This window comes from Aquila chrysaetos, chromosome 13 (genome assembly GCF_900496995.4).
Source record: "Aquila chrysaetos chrysaetos chromosome 13, bAquChr1.4, whole genome shotgun sequence".
Classification (NCBI taxonomy): Eukaryota; Metazoa; Chordata; class Aves; order Accipitriformes; family Accipitridae; genus Aquila; species Aquila chrysaetos.
In genome coordinates this window covers 8,896,719-8,915,986 of record NC_044016.1, presented here as the reverse complement: position 1 = coordinate 8,915,986, position 19,268 = coordinate 8,896,719, and the positions used below count along the sequence as shown (strand labels likewise).

Genomic DNA, 19,268 nt, shown 5'->3' with positions numbered 1-19,268 from the left:
GACCTAATGCGGGTTGTCCCTGCAGGACCGCTGTCCGGTGGCTCTCACCAGTCGCCTGACCCTGTGGGCTGGCTGCCTTCTCTGCCTTTGGTGTTGCTGGAGGAGCACCGCTTTCTTCGCCCAACTTGCGCGGCACACGTGGGCACAGGGAAGTCCTGCCCGCGGGCGCCGGGTCCTGCCGGGGTCGCAGGATGCCTCCGTCCCGCTTGTCACCTCAGCTTTGGTGCCTGCAGAAACGCTGGAGCTGGGAGGAGGGAGAGATGCGGCGCATGCGCAGCTGTGTGCAGGCGTGCCAAGCTCGTCTTGTATACTGATGGGAAGAATAGATTTATAACAGAAGTAATTTTTTTTTTTGGTGAGTCTGATGGATTCAATAAAAGTATGTCTGCACAATTTATATTTTTTAAATATAGCTCATTAGGAAATTGGCACTGAGATAACACCGTGAAGCCAGTTTTAATCCTGCTGGCTGGGCTGTCAGTGCAAGTGAAATTCATGAGGAAGGTGCCAGGAAGAGGAAGGATTTTAAAGAAATAATAAACATACATAGACTTTCTCAAACACACGCACATACAACTAACCTTACACCTAATCTGCTGTTGAGAAGGTAAAATGTTTTCTTAGATAAAAATTATTCAAGGTTGCTTGGGTTTTGGGCGTATGATGACTGCATAGGGGTTTTTAGGCACTGCAGTCAGCATCCCAATGTCTCTGTGTAAAGCAATACGATATACAAGTAATACAGCTGGACTTGTGATCATGCCTGCCTCTTCAGCCCGCCAGTGGAGAGGTCTCTTGTTACAGATTGCTTCTGAAGATATCTTCAGAATCAGATCACTTCAGTAGCATGCAGCCAGAAGAAGGTTGGGAAATGAAAGAAAAAAGGTCTTTGTTATGAGGAAAACTGTTGGTCAGTCTTGCAAATGTCTGATCTGTTTTAAGTCACTGAGGTCATTGCAGCCATAAAAATTCAGCTGAACAGTGCCGGTGAGTCAGGTCTTTCTTTGCCATTGAGAAAGGTTTGTGTTCCCTGGTGAGGTTTTTTCTTTTTGCCCCCTCTTCTCCTTCTTCTTTCTTCTCTCTTTTCTCTCTTCTCTCTTTTCTCTCTCTTTTCTCCCTTCTCTCTTCTCTTTTTTCTTCTCTTTTTTCTTCTCTTCCTTTCTCCTCGCCTCTCCTCTTCTCTCCTCTGATAGGCAATTGTAGTTGCAATTATTGCTTATGATTCCTAGCTGAAAGAGGAGCAGCCCTTCATGGAGAGAGATGAAAGACACTAGGAGTATTTTTCTTACATTCCACTGTAGGCAGAATAGCAAAGTACATACCTGAGAAGTTTCCAAACACAACACACATCTATTTACATATTTGATTTCAGTGGTGATACATGATAACCTGGGATTTCATTCAAAGGATCCTGATGTGGATTTGAAAGGAGTTGTTCTTCCCTGAATGTTCACAAAATAACTGCTGAAAGCTGAAGGACCTTTTGTTGGCAAACTAAATTCACGGATAACAGGAGGCAGAGAGGCTGGAGATGGTTTTCTTGTGCTGAAAATCCTCTCTGTGCTTACAAGTGTGGGGGTAAATTCCTGGCCATTTTGAAACCAATGGGAATGTTTTGTCGGTGACTTCAATGGGACCAAAACTTCACTCAGGTTTCAGAGGGGCTTTGGTAACTCTATAACTTATTCTAATGCCTGTTGACGGACACAGCAGCTTTCCTGTTAGCTTGTCGCATGTCTTCCCAGCAGAAAAGGATCTGTCAGCTCCTGTTGGGAATGCATGGTCGTGGGCTTGCTATGATGGCATCCAACCCAGGAGCAAGGGACACATCTGAAGATGCGTTTTTCTCTTTCACTATTAAAACTGTAGTGTTGCATAAGCAGAGGTGAGATTATAGGAGGATGATGTTTGAGAGTGAGTGAGCTGTTGTGCTCTTTCTTTACCCCGTATGTTTTAACCTGCCACAAGATTAAGATGTCTTTGTTGAGAAACAAAGATAGCAGTATGGTTTGTATTTATGTTCCTTCTTGGCTCCTTTGCATGACAGGTGATGTGTAAATAGGACTTTGAGAAGAGGAGAATTGGGGTCAGACCTTTCAGACTTTCTAAAATGTGTAGAGATTTGTATATGCTGAAAGATGGTCCAGAATGGAAAAATCAGGATTTGCTGCTCTCCAGAATACTCCCGAGTAATTAGGTTACTCCAATTAAGCAAAATTTAATTTAGAACTGAAAATAGCTCTCGTGATCCATCAGTGTTGTTCGCATTATCCAGCGCCTGCATTTCAGCATGGATGAGGGAAAACAAGCCAATAGCCTGGAAAGCTTTAAAGGCAAGCAGAGAGGAGGGTCTGGTGAGTTCACGTGAGGGAATTTTTCTTCAGGAGATCCATCTTCAAGCAGTTGTAAAGTCAGGGGCAGAAAGTGTCCACTGAGCACCATGCACCTGAGGGGGACTTGCAGGTGTTGCCATGCGAGGTGCTAGTTTACCCCTGTTTCCAGTTACTCCAGTTTTTGCAAATAGGCAAATAGCCTTTCTTGCTGGGAGAGAAAGATCAGGCGTGAGGCTCTGCTACGCATGCTGCTTTGTCCCAAGAGGGGCCATCCCCTGGGAGGGACCCCACGCTCCTTTTTAAGAAATAGGAGTATTTGGCACTAGGCACACCAAGTCTGCCTGGGTTGGAGTTTTGTTTTTGTTTTCCTGAAAGGGACTGAACAGCTTCCCCCTTTCATTTTAGCCAAAGGTCTCAGTGATTTCAACTGGCTTTTGATCCTCCTCCAGCTTCAGAGGTTTGGATCCGGGCAGTTGATTCAAGGCTTAGTGCTCAGTCTGACTCTTCCATAAGTTAATACTCAGAGCATTTTGTTTTATAGCAGAAGTGGTCTTCTGGGCAGTCCTCGCTTTCTTCAGAGTTGCAAAAGAAAAGTGTACTTTCTTAGAGGAATTCAGTCTTATTCAACAGAACACACTCTCAGAGCAGGAGAGTTTGTAAAGGACCAGGATTGTGGCTTGTAATTGCCTCAGCACTGCCCTGTGGCTGTGAAGTGGTAATAACACAAGTTTTTGCAATCTCTGTGCTGATTTACCTTATCATACATTTGAAGATGTAAACTCATGCACGCAGTCTGTACTCCTTACTTTCAGGTGTCTTCCAATACGTTCCACAAGTGTTGTCTTTTTGTTCAGGACAGCCTGCACAGGCAACTGATTTCCTCCAAACTAAATTGTGTAGCTTGTCTGGAAGGACTATGTATGTTTTTCTTAAGTATTTTTCTCCCGTTCCTGAAACACATTCAGATTTTCTAATCTTTGCAAGTGAGTAGTGATGGGGGACAGGGAAGGTGTAGAGAAGGTTACACTAGCATTGCTCAGGCAATACACCACAGTGCTTACAGCCTGTCCCTAAAGAAGGTTATTCTATGAGCATTGGTTTTTCATCACACACACTGGTTGGTTCTTTCTGCCTCTGCTCTCGCAGCACGGTACTTTTGTGGGGTATTTGTTCTTTAATTGTCCAGTCAAGGAAAACGTAGGAGCTGATGACACTGACACCCAGCACTGACCAGTGGACCAGTACTATATGGACCAGTTGGGTGAAGGCTGGAGATGATATGCGATGTCAAAAGAAAGGGTGGGAGAGGAAAGATGCATAGGGGATTTTTCTGACTTTCCTGCTTTTTTGGTAGATTTTGGCGTTTTCTGTGTAGCTAAGTGACTTGGCCTCTAATCCTGCAGATATGTTTTTGAATTTTTTTAATCATTGATATTTTCTACATATGTGGCTACATTCCAGCTCGCAGAGACTGACAGAGAATTTTTGCTTTAGGTTTTTGGGCAAGGTGAGGAGGCAAGATTTAAGGTGAAGGTTTTCTGTAACTGTCAGCACCCACAGCTGGGGCTAGCTGGCTAAGAGAGATCCAGCTCCATTTCAGTGCCAAAACCCAAAACTGATGTTCAAAAGATCACAAGAACTGTTAGGCTCTTTGAAAATCAAGCCAGAAACATCCAGTTGGAAGACTTCATTCTAGGGACATTTGAAAAAATTAAAAAAACACCACCAACAAAAAAAGCCTCAAAATACTGGGTGCTAAATACTTGAAAATCTGGTCTAGTCTTTAAAGCTTGGCTTAAAGCACAAAAGAGGTTAAACCCTTTCTGCTTGCTGTACATTAGCATTCACAGCATGGTCTGGGAAGGGAAGCTGGGTCTTTCTGTGGGAGCCTGTGCCCACATTAAATCTCCGTCCCGTTGCAGCAGGAATGTGTGAGGCAGTAACGCCTCTGCCTCTCTGTTGTTCACAGGAGAATGATCACATGGACTTTGAGGCTTTTGATCATCTCAGATAAAGCAGAATGCTCCTGCAATTTTTCTCTTTGGTGTTAAATTTTACTCTCCTTTGCCTTTTGGGTGATGGAATAGCTGCAAACCTTTTTTCAAGAAGGGTTCATTTGGGGGATCTGTCATAGCCCAGACTTCTTGGTTGTTGGTGTTGCACCTCATAGGAGGTGAACAAACGTATGTGATGTTGGGCCAGCAGTTCTCCTTCATATGGTACCTGCAGGAGAGGGAGGAAAGAAGAAGCCATAGCTGTTTGTTCAAAACAGGTATTTTGTCTTCCTTCTTTCTAGCTGGTGTGAGTAGTATGGATTTTTTCAGGCTAAACAGTGTTTCGGACTGAACCTACAAAGACTGGTAGCTTCATGAGAATAATTGTGAAAGGGTGGCAGAGAGAGAAAGTCCAGTGGAAAAAAGGATTTAAATGAGGGCTTTCTGGCTGATAAGATTCACTTAAATCAGACAGTTCAGTGGTACAAGAAAACTACAGCCCTTCTTACAATGGTCTCCAGACCAAATTAAGGAACATCCAAAGTCAGTTTCAGCTGCAGCATGTAAATACAGTTGAGGTTGAACTGGCAACATGATTTGGCCCAGCCCAGGGAGATCAATTACAACAACAAAAAAAAAGAAAGTTTAAAATGGGTTGTATTGTTACAGCCTTAAAACAGCAGTGGTAGCTTTTCTTGGCAGGGTTTGATGCCCAATGTAGGACTCATATCCAGCTCCAATGTGCTAGCGGAGATGAAGTGACACAAATTAGGGAGTATGTAATGAGATGCCCTTCTCTTTGCATCTCTAAAATGTCCCACAAAGCCAAGACTTAACTTGTTTTGTACCAAGAATCCCATGCAGCAGCTTTACTACGACAACACCAATGATTTGAGTTTTATTTTACTACTTGTCTTTGTGAGAACTTACTCTAAAATTTCACTTAACTCTATGATTCTCCAGTGGCAAATTACACTGTCTCAGTGTCCTTACTATGCCGGTTGCATTGTGACACAAAGATGACTGCAGGATGTTTTTCACCATTACAGAAATCAAGAGTACAAAAGACAATTAAGTAAGAGTGTCAAAGTCCATCAAACTGCAGAGCAATAGGAGTACCTCAAAGGAATTAATTATTGGGGTAACTGGAAAAAAGACTACCATATCACTGTGCTATTGAGGTCATAGCTTTGGCTAGTCATCTTTTGATTCAGGCTTGGTGAAGCAATGAGGAAGTAGCAGCAGAACCAAAGGCCCTGGTCAGATTTTAAGTAAGGAACATGTAATTTCATAAACATATCTTCAGAAAATTCCATATTTGCCTCATTGTACCTATCTCTTCAATCTGGAGGACGTCCTGGGGTTGTTTACTTTTCATATATTGTCATAGATCTTAGTGTGTTTTAAAAGAGGATTAGCAAATGGTTCGACAGTGGAAAATATGTCACAAAATCTGGTAATTACATAATTATTCTTTTCCAAACCCATGCCCACCTAGACCTTCACTGGTATATATTTTTAGGTCATGTGGAGCTTTACAGAGACAGTGTAGGTAGAAAAAATAACCCATGCATTTGTGCTATGTGAGCACTGCCAAGTGTCTTTGATCTGAGCACTCTAGAGTCTGCTAGTGACATTTATTGAGTCTTCATAGCCAGGTTATGGCATAATAATTACACGTATGGATTCCCTGCTGCATATGAGGAGCTCTGTGTGTCATCATTCCAAAGAAAGGAAAAGTTAACTAATATAAGAAGTTACTGAAATAAGAAAACATCTTCAGAATTGGCTTCTGTTAGTGTAACTGGTGAAAGAAAGTCCCTGTAGGAGTGAGGTTTTGTTTCTTTGGGTTTTCTCCAGGAGAATCACCTCAGGGCTCTAATTGAGGCTTCCCCGTGTGACTGCAGGGACAGGTCCAGGGGTCAGCATTGGTGGTAAAAGAGGGAAGTGGTTTCAGATTTCAGTCTTCGATTGTTCTGATGCTCAAAAGGGTCATCCAGCAATTGGATCCCCAACCTGCTCTTTGTCTGTCTGTCTTTCTGATGAAGAAAGCTCTGTCTTCCTTTATGTATGCCTCTCTGTTTCTCTTGTTAAGTGTCAGCATACCTGCGTGCAGTAAATACCAAGACTGAAGTTATTGGGGGATGTGGAATTGTGAACCATCCACATCACTTTGCCATGGATAAATTATCTATCAGCTGAAGATCCCTAGTGGTCAGTTTCTGGCATGGGTTCTTCACCAAAAAAAGTGCAATAACAGGCCTTGTGTCTTAACATCGCACTGTAGTTGCACGCGTACCCTGTTCTGCGAGAAGAGCTGCTCCAGAGCCATTGGGTCTTAGCTGAAAGCCTGATCCACTGTGTTCCCAGCAGGTTTTTTTCTTACTTTCAGTGCAGTGACCCTCCTCAACAGCTGATGGTTGATGACAGATTAAGGTAATAATTCATTGGCAGCTTTGTAGGTAAAAATGAATACTGGAGTAAGGCTCTTACACTGCTTTTGTACTCTGACTTTGAACCCTTGCTGCAAGAGGCTGGAAGCAATGTCTGAGTGGAGAGCAGCACAAGTATTTCTGTCCAAGAGCACTGATTAGCTAATGGATGTACTCATAACTTAATGTCATAGCAGGATAGAGTTTCAGAGCTAATGGAAAGCTGATGTACAACTGATCTACCTCTGAGGGCCAATCCCAGTGTCCAAATATAACCTGTAGGCCTCTGTAATTTGGTTCACTGTATTTATATACCCCCTTTCATTGCAGAGAGGCAGTTTCCAGCAGGATTCTGCAGTCACGTCAGGGTCAGGAGGGGTGAGCAGAGTAATTATCCGTGGGCTTTGGGAGCCCAGAGGCATTAAACAAGTTTCTGATTTCTTGGAGAGACTTTCCCCTGGAAAAGAGGAGAAAGTTTGTGACCCAAGTATGCCTGAGAGGAAGGATGGGATCCTGCTGGAAAGATGTGCCATTACAGCTGACAAGCTGCCCATCCTTCCAGCAGTCTTGTGCATGCTGCTTCATTTACCACGTCTGGATGTCCTTAAAGGCAGCCTGACCCGGCTCGTGGCAGGAACTCGTATGCTGAGCAGAGAGTAAAATTCACACGGGGGAGAAACGATGTCACATTATGCTGCTCGTTACAAAAAAAATGTAGGATTTGCTATCAGTGAGCTGAAATCTAAACAGCCTAAATGGTCCTAATAGTTAGAGGGGTTAGGGAAGCTTGCCAGAGCGTGGAAAGCATAACAACTGCATTTAATAACAATCAAGCTACTCTTATAAATATTTGCATGTGCTGCTTCAAAGCCTACTACATGGTCATTCATGTACTGCAGTTAGGAAGAGGAGGAGGGGAAAAAAAAAAAAAGAGGGCGAGAAGAAAAGGGCACTCCATGTTTTGTAGCTGCCGTAATAAAGAATGGGCAAAGCACCAGAAAGAAAAGAAAAAGGAAAAGAAACCCTCCAAAGTTTAATAAACACAAAAGGGAATAAAAATAAATCTTTGGAGCATTTATTATAAGCCCTTGATGGAAGGATTAGATTGAAGCTCTCAGCCTTTCCAGTGTGGGTGTATGTGTGAAGTCGGCCTGTCTGGCCTCTTCCAATGAGAAGAGAAAAGTTGTTTACATTTCCTAACTTGGGCTGTGCATATAATTGATTTTTTTGTTTCAATAGCAGAAATGAAAATTCAGAGGGGAAAAAAAGCCTCGTTTGGATACGATTGAATTTAGGTCTTTTTCCTCGCCAGAACGAAAGCCCAACTCTCAGAAGAGCTGTGTCAGAGTGTTTTGTTTCTCCTGAAATGTCAGTACACGCAGTACTTGCGAGGAAAGCTGTGGAAATGCAGGGCTTAGTTCATCAAACACAACTGTGGAAGGCAAAAGTGTCATCCTTTTATGCAGGAGATTCCTGATGTGGGGAATATCTCCAGCATGAAACAAACTCCTTCCATTCCCACTTTTGGTTTAAGGGAGCTTTACTCCATCTTGCTCTCCTCCCAGGAGCAATGCCTGGGGGTCTACGTGCTGTTTTGGATGGTCGGTCAGAGGATGTGTTCAGTCTCTCCTGTCGACGATGCTCCAACCTGGAGCAATACTGCATACTGTTGAGTATTTTGGGATAGGTCTCCTGCACCCCTCCCATCAGTGCTTTTCTGCTTTGTCAGAGCAGGGCTGCTTTCTGTCCTAGTTGCTGGCACAGGAGCTTAGAGGATGCTGGAAATTGAACAAAGTCAGTAAGAAGCACAGAAACCACAGTGTCCTTATGCACTTAAACACTCACATAACAGAATACGTTTTAACCTGGCAGTTTGGACTGTCCTGTGTAAAGCAGCTGATGAAGTTTCAGCTTGTTCAAGAAAAAACAAAACCAAAAAGAATAAAAAAAAATAAACTTGTGATGCTCGGTGTTCAGCAGGCTAGAGGGAGGAGGAGGGATGCTGCCTTCACCTTCTCCAACTGTGGTTTATAACTCTTGTCTCAACTGTACTGTGATGATTGTGATTATGGTTATTACAGCTGGAAGTCTTCATTTTTTTGAGGGTTGAATTAATAATTTAAAGATGATAAAAATGGAATCTTTCATTGCATTTACTATTACCTCTCTCCAGAACAAAAGAAATCTGTGTTTTCCTAGCTACAGGAAACATACTGATTTAATTCCACTCATTAATGATAATGGTTCAAAGAATACTTAAGGAGTGTAGTCTGCAGCAGGGTAACTGTGTTTGCAGAATAACTTGGTCAGAGTCATCCTGGCGTCTACTGGAGTCATTGGGCCAAAACCAGAGGGGAGTCCAGAGGTATCCAACTGAGTCCGAATTGATACAACTGTCAGGTTAAGGTGGAGTCACAAAGAGAGATAAATTGCAGCATCTGAGATCACTTAAAGGCTAATCCAAAACCTTGCAGACTCCATAGAATTCTTTCCATTCCCTTAAAGAGAGTTGCAAGTCTCAATTCTCAGTCTTGATTAATTTTCACGTAAACCCCAATTCTGCAGTCAGCCATTCTTTTTCAGAGGAAGGGTTCCAGCTAGTAAAAACCCCTATTTTTTTCAGCTGTCCATTAATAATGCCTTTTCCTGAATTGACTTCCTATGGATACTGTCATGAATGATAGAATAAAGAAATCAAATTTCTTATGTGGGTTTTTGCAAGGTATAAAACTATCTTATAAGAGAGATGAAACTTCTGTAAGGCAAGAATTTATTCTTATTCATGGTGGGTGTCCCACGTCTGCCTTCCAGCAGAAGGTAAATACTCGTTCGCCGTCTATACAAATGCACATATGCAAACACAAAAACATGCACACTGAAAGAGTATTCCTTCTCTGTCTATCTTCTTTCTGTATGAAAGAGAGAAAAAATGTAAATGCACAAATGGTTCAGGAAAATCCGTTCAGATACATATTCACAGATTTGTAATATACGGTATCGAAAATACAGAAACTGAAAAGAAAGACTACAAATATAGCATAAGAAAGTTATAGAAATAAGTTAGAAGCTAAATATAAATCAAACTGACAGTTAAATAGGACTTTTCAATCTGAAATAAAGTCAAGATGGACAGGGTTTGTCTGTGCCAGGGCAAGTGGTTGGCTGTTAGTTTGGCTTGTCCACAGGGAATGAAATGGTAGGTTGATGCCTCAGATAAATGACAGGGAAGGACAACTTACAACTCATCCTGGAAGCATCAATCTTATATATACATACTATTATGCCAAATTATATTCCTAGTAGGATTAGGTTTGGCTGAAGAACAGTAGTAGTCTCGGAGTTCCCTGTCACAGAAAAATAAGTTGAAGATATTATGTCTCTCTTAAATGAGGATATAATCTCTGGACCGAGTAGCTTTTATAAGAATTTGCAAAACATATCAAAATTAAGATCATTGTTGCATAAAGTTAAGCTTTTCTCAGAAGACCCTAATTTGGTATTTTGAGGAAGACCAGCACTAATGTGTTGCTCATGGGAGAGAAGAGCAGTTCTGGTGCGGGGGTAATTTACATCTGTTTTTCTTTGACTTCTCACTATACGATTGTAGCAGTTTTCTGTCAATGTGCCTGGTAGGCAAGAATACTGATCGTGATGCTTTGGGGTTTATTTTTAAGCACGGCAGATGTGAAAATTTGAGAACCTTTTTTTTGTTTCTTTAATTAAATGGGATCATAAGGAAGCCTGGGGCTTCCTGTTTGTATTATACCTCTTACCCATTTGCCATACTGAGAGTCTGCTTTAGGAAGGATTCTTTCAGAGGATTTTTTTAAGTATTTTGAGAACATGAGAGTCATCTCTCACTTGTAACACATTTACAGTTGAGGTCAAGATTATTTCTTTATTGTCAAAGATATTCTCATAGCTAGGATTGTTTTTAGGAGTTTTTACCTTTGATCTTTAAAAAAGAGATTTTGGCTCAATTATGTAGAGGATGTGTGTTTGTGAATTTTGTGAAGACAGAATAAATTTGGTTTATTCCTCCTGTGGCTGACTTGTACTTGGTATTTATTCTGTAGTCAGTTTGAATTTAGAATTATTCAAAGAGCTACAACAAATCGGTTATTAAATGTGTAACTGCGAGTGGTGTTGCCTTGTGTAGCCGGGAGCTGCTGCGTTGCTCAGAAGTTCTGGTAATAGCAGCCAGTCTAGAAACACTAAATAATTGGAAGAAGATCTTTTAAGTTATTAATATGTCTTATTGATGTGAATAAACATTAAGGATTTATTCCAACTATCTTTAATCATTAGTAGTTAGAAATAAAGGTAAACGTACTGGACTTGGCTTCTCCCATCTCTTTATGCAGAAGTGACAACTTGTGTGTATTATAACTATTAAGAATTAGGTATCTTCCAGAAGAAGGTACTTTATTCAGTTGATAGATGCCTGGATTAAAGGCCTGGATAGCCAGGGGAGGCTGCGGAGCAGGAGGCCTCGCTGGGATTTCGGACAAGGCCTGGGTCTTTCACAGGCGCTGAACTGCTCACCTCCCTAATGTTGAGGCTGTCATCTCCTGCCACTGCATGACAAATCCTGAGCTACGTGACAAGAGGGAAAACTTTGCGTTTTGTAATTATTATCTGAAGTCTTCCTGCTGGCGTGGCCCCAGGGAGGCCTGTGAGCTTTGCTTCCTCAGCTGAAAATCCCCCACTCGCCCCCCAAATACAATCTTATTTCCTTTTTTTCCTCTCTCCACTTCAGTTTTCACACTGTAAGAGAAGAGGAAGCCTTTCCCTGGAGTTCCAGTAAAACCCTTTAATAACTAAATGTGAAACAAAAACTGAAGCTGGCTAATTTATGCTCCATATTCTGGGGGGAAATGGGCTTCAGAGAACATACAGAATCAGATGAGTTGCTGTTACTTGTTGTCTTAGCAGATCCCTGTGAACTCTGTGCAAGTCTGAAGGCATTTTCCGGATACCAACTGCTGCGATTTTTTCCCAATTTATAAGCATCTGGGATTTTCCACCAGTATGTTGAAAGAGGGGAGGTTTAAATGCATGACCTGAAATAGAGTTGGAAATAGTTGTTAATCTCTGTTAATATGGTATTCCTATAATCAAACACATGTGGGGTTGTTTTGGGTTTTTTTTATTGAATTGTTAATAATATTAAATTCACCATTGGAAACTGAATCATGCTACAGATTTTCCCCTTACTGAGGCTGTCTTGTATTACACTGTTTGAAGGAACAATGTATTTTATCATTACAAAAAAATAAAATCACGCTGCCTTCTTGCAGATGCCATCCCACCGAGCTATTACAGCCTCTACTTCCGAATCGTCAGATTTGACGTCTCAGCGATGGAGAAAAACGCCTCCAACTTGGTGAAGGCCGAGTTTAGGGTCTTCCGCCTGCAGAACTCGAAGGCGCGGGTCTCGGAGCAGCGGATAGAGCTGTACCAGGTACGGTGGCACTTTGCACGCGTCAGCTCCCCGTCTTTCTGCAGCAAACCCGCCTTGTACCCATCTAGCAGGTGGAAAAAACCACAGGGAGAAGCGGTTGAGTCCCATCTTTCCAAAGTAGCCTCATATTTCCTGTGCCTTTCCTACAAAGGACTTAATTCAAAATCATATGAAGCTGAAATGTGCAAACTTTTTCTAGCAAACTTTTTCTAGAAGAAGCACCCTTTTCTGCACACTGGACTGTTTAGACATTGCTTAAACGTAGGAGAAGCTTGATTCCCAGTTGAATGCAGTTCAGGTCCACAGGTGGTCACTGGGTGCTTGGCTTCATGACTGTGATCTGGCTGCCTTCCGTCCAAAGGACAGGCTGGCAGAAAAGTTGACTAAATAGTGTGTCATTTGTTGAAGGCTAGGAGTCTTTAATGAGAGTCGCTGGTGTCGTCTATATGTAACAGCCATCACAGAGAATTACCCAAGTCCCTGTGATGCTGCCGCACCAGCCTGTTGAAACGATTGTATGTTCTGGCTTGACCTCACCGTTCAGACATCCTAAAAGGAGTTGATGGCATCTCTGGGCTTTCTGTTGTTCTACTTTTGAGAGCTGTTAGTCAGCCACCTGAAAGGAGTACAGCTGTGGTTGCCTGAGCTCAGTTCATTGCCTTTCCGTGTTTAAGGAACATGGGACTCAAAGGGTTCAGCGGAGGTAGAGAAAAAAGTGCCTTTGCTTGGCTGGGATTTTGCCTTGTGATGAGAAACAGCTGGACCTTATTTGAGAGAGCCTGACTTCAGCAAGCCTGTGCCCATAGAAGTGACTGGCACCTGCATCCAGGGCAGGTACTTGGGTCCTTTAGATAAATATATAGCTGGTGAGTAAGGCAGTTTCTTTTTTAGGCTGGGTGGGGCATATTGAGTGAAGTGTTAGGTGAATAATGAGTGCAGGTTATTGTAGGATTAGGTCTTTCCTCCACCAAGTACCAGGCAAGCCAAAGGCAGTGAGCTCTGAGTGTGTGTGCCAGGCGGATTTTAGGCATGTTACTTTGCTGCTTGGCCTGTAGAGAGGCAAGATGTCTCTGGTGCATTTCACTTGCAGAGCACCTATTAAAATGATAAAAGCTGCCTGTTAGTTCCTCTCTCTGCTTTACTTCTTACAAGCTCCTATAGCCTTTTCTGTTGGTTGTTTTTCCCCTGCTTTGGTCATACTTATTTCTTGCAATCTTGTATGCAGCTCTCCCCAAAACCTTGTGTGCAGGTATTATCTTAGCTCTGTGATGGCCAGCCTGAACTGCGTGAGTTCCTTGGCAGCAGATCTACTGCAGGAGCATGAGAGTCCCTAAATACCACTGCATCTAATCTCCATCACAACACGTGAGGTTAGCATGCAGTGTTTAACAGGAAAAGCAAGAGCAGGGAGAAGTTGAAGAGGAGAGAAACATGATCCTTGTGGGTCCCTTCCAACTTGAGATATTCTATGATTCTGTTATGTATTGTACGACCATGCTATAGAAAGCATCCTAAAACTTAGTATATGAATTTTAGAGATTAGAAGGAAGAAAATCTTAAGGAGCTGAAGGTGAGGAAGGATGGGTAGGAGGCATTGGTGCCACAGTGATGCTAGAGGAGCTCCAGGGCTGCGTAATGATAGATGGATAGTGCAGATAGGGTTGTCTAGCAGTGGATGAAGGTACAAACATGGGAGGTAAAAGGGGAGAATGAGGAAGATGCTCATTTCAGTGGACGTGGGAGAGGCAAATACATTCTGTAAGGGCTGAAGACTTATTCGGGAATCTTTGCTTCCAGCATGAAAAGCCATGCATGGAGGGCAAGCCTTGCAGAGGAGATTGCTGGTGGAGTTGGCATGTACAGCCACCGCTCCTCCTCCGTGCATAAGCACTACTTCCTGTCTTGTGAGATAGGTGCTAGACTTGCCAGGGCTGTTGTGCCCAGAAGGAACAATGTGGTTTTTCATCTTGCATAAGCAACATTTAATTATTAGGGGTTTTTTTTTTTTTCCTCCTGCCAAGTTTCAGGTTGCCTAGTGTTTTGCTTTGCTGAGGAGATCTTCTTGATGAGGGTTTTTGAAATTCCCATCATACCTGCAGTTTCAGGTAATGGTTGTTCCTGTGTCCCCTCATCTTTTTCAGTCAAGCAGGAAGAGAGGGGCAGAAGTCTTCTGGAGAGCGAGAGCTCTCTTGTTGTGGTTCACTGGGAAAGTAGCCGTCCCTGAACACATGCAAGTCTCCTAACTGCACTCCAAGAGCTCTCTGATTTAGTCCAGTGGCAGTTTACTAGTAGTATATATACCACTGGTGCAGAAGGGACGATGTTACTCTGAGGGACTATTTTAGGAACAGCTAGAGACAGATGTGCAGGGTAAATGGAAAAAATAAGCAAGCAGAATATAAATATTTTGTTTCTCCTCCTGATTCTTTCTTTGTGTGGTCCTCTGACCTTACAGATCTACCCCTTAAAATGAAAAGAGAAATGCAAGACTGCACCTTTTCAGCTAAGCTTTCCTCGGGCTATACTTGGCTCCCTTTTCCAAACCACATCAGAAAAGGACTTAGTGTTTTCCTGCAGCCCTTGTTTGCACTGACTCCAGGAAGGCAGTCTGGGGCTGCTTGGCGTGGCGAGTCGGGGCCGTAGCCCCTCGCTCCCGGCCCCCAGCGCAGCAGCAGCGGGACCCTGTTCCCGCTTCAGAGGCATGGTTGGAGCAGAGAGCACCCTGTTGTATTTATGCTGGGAGCGAGTGGTTGTGGATCTGTTTGCGGGCCTGCTGCCCCCCAGGTTTTTCCGGGCAGTAAGTCCTGGAGATTAATTCTCGTGGAGGTGCTCTGGATGCGTCTGCGAAGCCAGTGGGCGAGTGGTAATCCCTGAGAGCAGAAACAGTTTCTTTAATGTCTGTTTTCACCCAGACTACTTCTCTTGGTATTTAAGGATTAGTCAGCCACATCTGTGTGTTCCTGTGCAGATGAGAAGCACAGTGCACATATTAAGTGGTCTTAGGATGGAAAATAATAAAAACTCATAGAAGTAGTTATTAGAAGTAGTAAGAGGAATTAAGTTTCTGTTATAAGGCTGGTATAAAAGCTTCTGTCTCTTCTTGGCTCTGATTAAGTGAAGCCACAGAGAATTAAATTCTTTAAAGGCGCTATCTTTTCTGTTCTTTCTTCTGCCCAAAAATGAGGGTTAATCTGCTGGTGGTGCTGCTGATCATCAGCACGTTGGAGAGTGGGAAGCTGGAGGGAAGGAAGGAAGGAAGGAAGCAACACGACCTCAGACGCAGGGAGCGCTCTCCCGCGCTTCTCCTCCCGTCCTTCCGCTGCGCCACATGTGCTCGATGCGCTTCTCAATGTGCACTGAGACTTCAGAAAATACTAAGAGGATAAAGTACTTTTGGGGGAGAGAGGAGGAATAATATTAAACAAACAAGTTTTAGCATCCTCCAGTGGCCCTTGCTATGTTTTTAAAGATTTACGCCAAATGCAGGCTTTATTGGAATTTGATCAGATAAAGCTCAGTTGTTATGGGAATGTCTTTGTTCATCAGTTTTCTTGCCTGCTTTGAAGACTTCATCACATCTTTCTTTTATTAAGGTGCTTCTGTATTTATGAATAAAGTCCCTGCACCCTTCAAAAAAAAGCTTGTCTTTTATGAATAAGCATTCCAAAAAATAAATAGGCACCACCGCAAAGCTGGATGAGTGGAAACCCTCGCAGGGCGAAAAGCCGTCATTCAGAGAGCGTTGTGGTATTGTTTTTAAGGTATTTTTATTATGTACAGACGGTCAAACAATAACAAGTAATAATTACTTCCTATGGAAGCGGTGCCTTGTTTTGTTAACACATCATAAAGCATCACGAAAAATGCAGCCGAAGTGCTGGTTTTTATCGTCATCATTATCCAAGGCTGCTGGGGGCGGGGGTACCTGTGAGGCTGCGGATGGCGGGGGGGACATACCGCAGGATGTATCAGAGTACGGGCTTGGAGCAAATGAATGGCGCCAGGTTAAAGCCCGGGGGGGACGTAGGTTTGCGATGAAGAATTTGAAGCAAGCAGGAGCAGACCTTTGGTTTTTCCGTGTCAGGGAGGGCCCGGTCCATGCCGAGGGCTCCTGTTGAGCTTGGTCGGGGTCTAGGAAGAACCGTCTGCCCTCCAGACGGTGGTAACCCCCGTTTCTTTAAGGGCCTCTCTCCCTGCTTGGAGGTAAGAGGAGGAAGATGCTGTGGAACATATTACCCCATTATGAGTCAGATTTAAATTTAAACCACAGTCGGTTGTTCAAATACTTCCAATTCAGACAGTGTTTTGTCTTGTTTTTCAGTTAGGGGAATACATTTAGAGCGAGCTACTATAGACTTGGGCCAAATCTCCACGGTGCAAATCTGAGGCAATTTACACTGACTGCAACAGAGCTACTCCAGACTGATCGCCATATAATCAGGAGCAGAGGGGCCTTGCTCTCTTTTCTTGCCAAAAAGTGCCGTCTCTAATGCCACGGAAGAAAATACCAGGAAGCAGGATTTGTGGCTGTGAGCTGGCGCAGGATGTCTGTATTACAAATATCACCTGGGGCATTTGATTTTAATTGACTGCTGTTGCTGTGACCCACATCTAAAGTAGTATATTTGGATCTCACAATTTATGTATTGCTGTCCTGAAACCAGACTCTTGCAATCTGAAAGGTTACAAGGTTATGTTCAATGGCAAATGTACAGTGCTCTTTGATGTACCAAACTCAGTATAAAGTGTAGTCCTAATAACTTTCTACTCTGCCAACCTCCTCCTCCTTCCCCAGCCCCCTCAGCAACAGCTCAGGACCAGAGGAAGTTAATTTGTAGAATATTTCAGTCAAATTGCTGCTTTCTCCTTTTTCCAGAATCCTTTTTTGTTTTGTTCAAAATACTGTATCCCCTACAAAAAAAAGTCAGTACGCTGGAGACCATGTATAGAGTACCTTTGGCAACTAATCTGTGAGTGTGGGTGAGGGGAAATATTTCTCGCTGTGTCATATGCACTGCGATTTGAGAGCTTATCTCAGATGCAGCCACCTCTTGCCAGGAACAGGGCAGTTATTGAAGATGACTTGAAGTGTATAATATCCCCATTAGCTACTGGCACCAGCTGTCACGTACTGCCAGCTCAACACTGCCATAGGTAGAAATGTGGGGCACTGAGCTGACAGATTAATTGCCATTTGCAGTGCATGTACATTATAAGGAGTGTAGGAATGCGGGACGTGGGTCAGAAACCAGCTGCTAGGTTTGGGTTCCTGCTCTTTGGGCTGCAGTCTGGTGGGGTAGCCAAGCCCATATTACGCTGAGACATGAGCAAGTTTTAACCAAGCACTGCAGCATGGGAGTTACTGGGCTGAGGAAAATCAGGGTGGCTTGCTGGCCTTGTGCGAGGGAGCCTGTTGGAGGGGGGGAACGTAATATTGCTGTTTTGGGGAGGTGTAGGAAGCAATGTGAAGCATTGCTGGAGAGAAGCCTATGTGAAGAAGGACAGATGGTGGAAGAAAATGGAGGAGGATGGGAGCGGTTTGGGTGGAAGCCTGTAGGTGGTGGGAAGAGAAAACCACAAGGAGAATCGTGACTTATGGAGAACAATGCAGGCAAAAGGAAGGGAAGAAAGAGGAGTGACTGCAGAAGAAGGCAGCATCTTCGAAGAAGCAGTAAGTCCAAATATTCAGATAGCAAAGAAACTTGCATGCTAGGATGTTGCAGTAAAATGCATGTGAACGTGAGATACGGCTGTCAAGGACAGGACTGAGGAAGAGGAAGGGTTTGGGAGACCGGTGCGTAAAAGGGAGATGAACACAGGAGTATTCTGCAGGATCTAGGGGATTTGGCTAGAAGACAGGAGAACCCACTCTGTTTTTGTTGACTTTGGCTCCTCTTTATTGATATTTTAATAAAACATAATGTGCCTCTGGCAAGTTAAAGCTAAATGCTAGATAAGTTTACAGGATTTTTTTGTTTTGCTTCATTTTATATAAAATCTTTCTTTGGAGCTATCTTAAAATCTCCTAAATGACAGGAAATTGCACTCAATATTTCGGAATCTTCCAGGAGAAGGACCCCAGACCCTCCGTTCTTGTTTATTGCTTATACAACGCAGAGTCTTCCTGCCTGCTTAAGCATAAATCAGACTGAACGGCCTCAGGGCTGTATCCCCAACTTACACTGCACATGTATCTTCAGTGGCAGGAGGAAGGCCCTGCTTGGGGAACAAATGGAGAGGAAATCCTTTCTCAGGATCCATTCTCTTCCCGGAGCTCATCCCCTCACCACAGGGCGATTCAATGAGTCAGTCATGGCGATTCCATGACATACTTGACTTCCTCTCCCTTTTTGACCTGCTTTAGCCGCTCATCTCTTTATCCCCGTCGCACTTCACCCTCTGTTACCTTCAAGCGAGTAGCAGCCAACACTAAGAGAATCCTACTGCAGCTGTAGCCCATCCAGATATAAAAGGGGTTGGGTTATGTGTGCAATATGTTCTTTTTATTTGCAAGTTTGCATGAAGAACGTGTCTGGCAAGTTCTGAGCAGATGGATCAGAGCGCTATGATTTTTTTAAAAAACTTTGGCAAGTACTGCATACCTTTGTGTTTTGGCAGGAGCTCTGCATCTCATATACTAGTCTCTAAAGATTCTACCCTCTGTTTGAGCCTGATTCAGAGACCTTCGCAAGTAATGGAAAGACTTCCATTGATAAGCAGGGGGGCTGTAAAGCCCTTTTAACTCCATAGCGCTGAAGGCAGAGTCTGAATTGCTCTACTGCAGAAGTGGTTACAAGAAGAGCTTGAAAATTCACACTGAGAATTTTTGAAAAAAATACAGTCTCTTGCACTAGTGGTGATAAGAAGCTAAGATTTTGATAGCCAGTAGATTCCCAGCTATCGGCAAAAGGTACTGTATGGAAGCTTTGCACTTTACAACACATGTTTCCACATAAAATGAGTAAGAGATCGGAGAGGTTTGCAACAAAATTAAGGGTTTGCTTGTCCTTGTGTCCAAGATAGGATCAAAGACCTCAAACTCAAC

General features: G+C 43.3%; 1 protein-coding gene across 1 annotated transcript in view; it reads left to right on the top strand.

The window, feature by feature from the left end:
• TGFB2 (transforming growth factor beta 2) overlaps window positions 1–19,268 on the top strand; it is a 65,399-nt gene that overhangs the window by 30,505 nt on the left and 15,626 nt on the right. Inside the window, exon 2 of the mRNA XM_030035802.2 lies at window positions 12,060–12,223. Within this exon, the coding sequence (XP_029891662.1) occupies window positions 12,060–12,223 (164 nt within the window). The remainder of the gene's footprint in view (window positions 1–12,059; window positions 12,224–19,268) is intronic.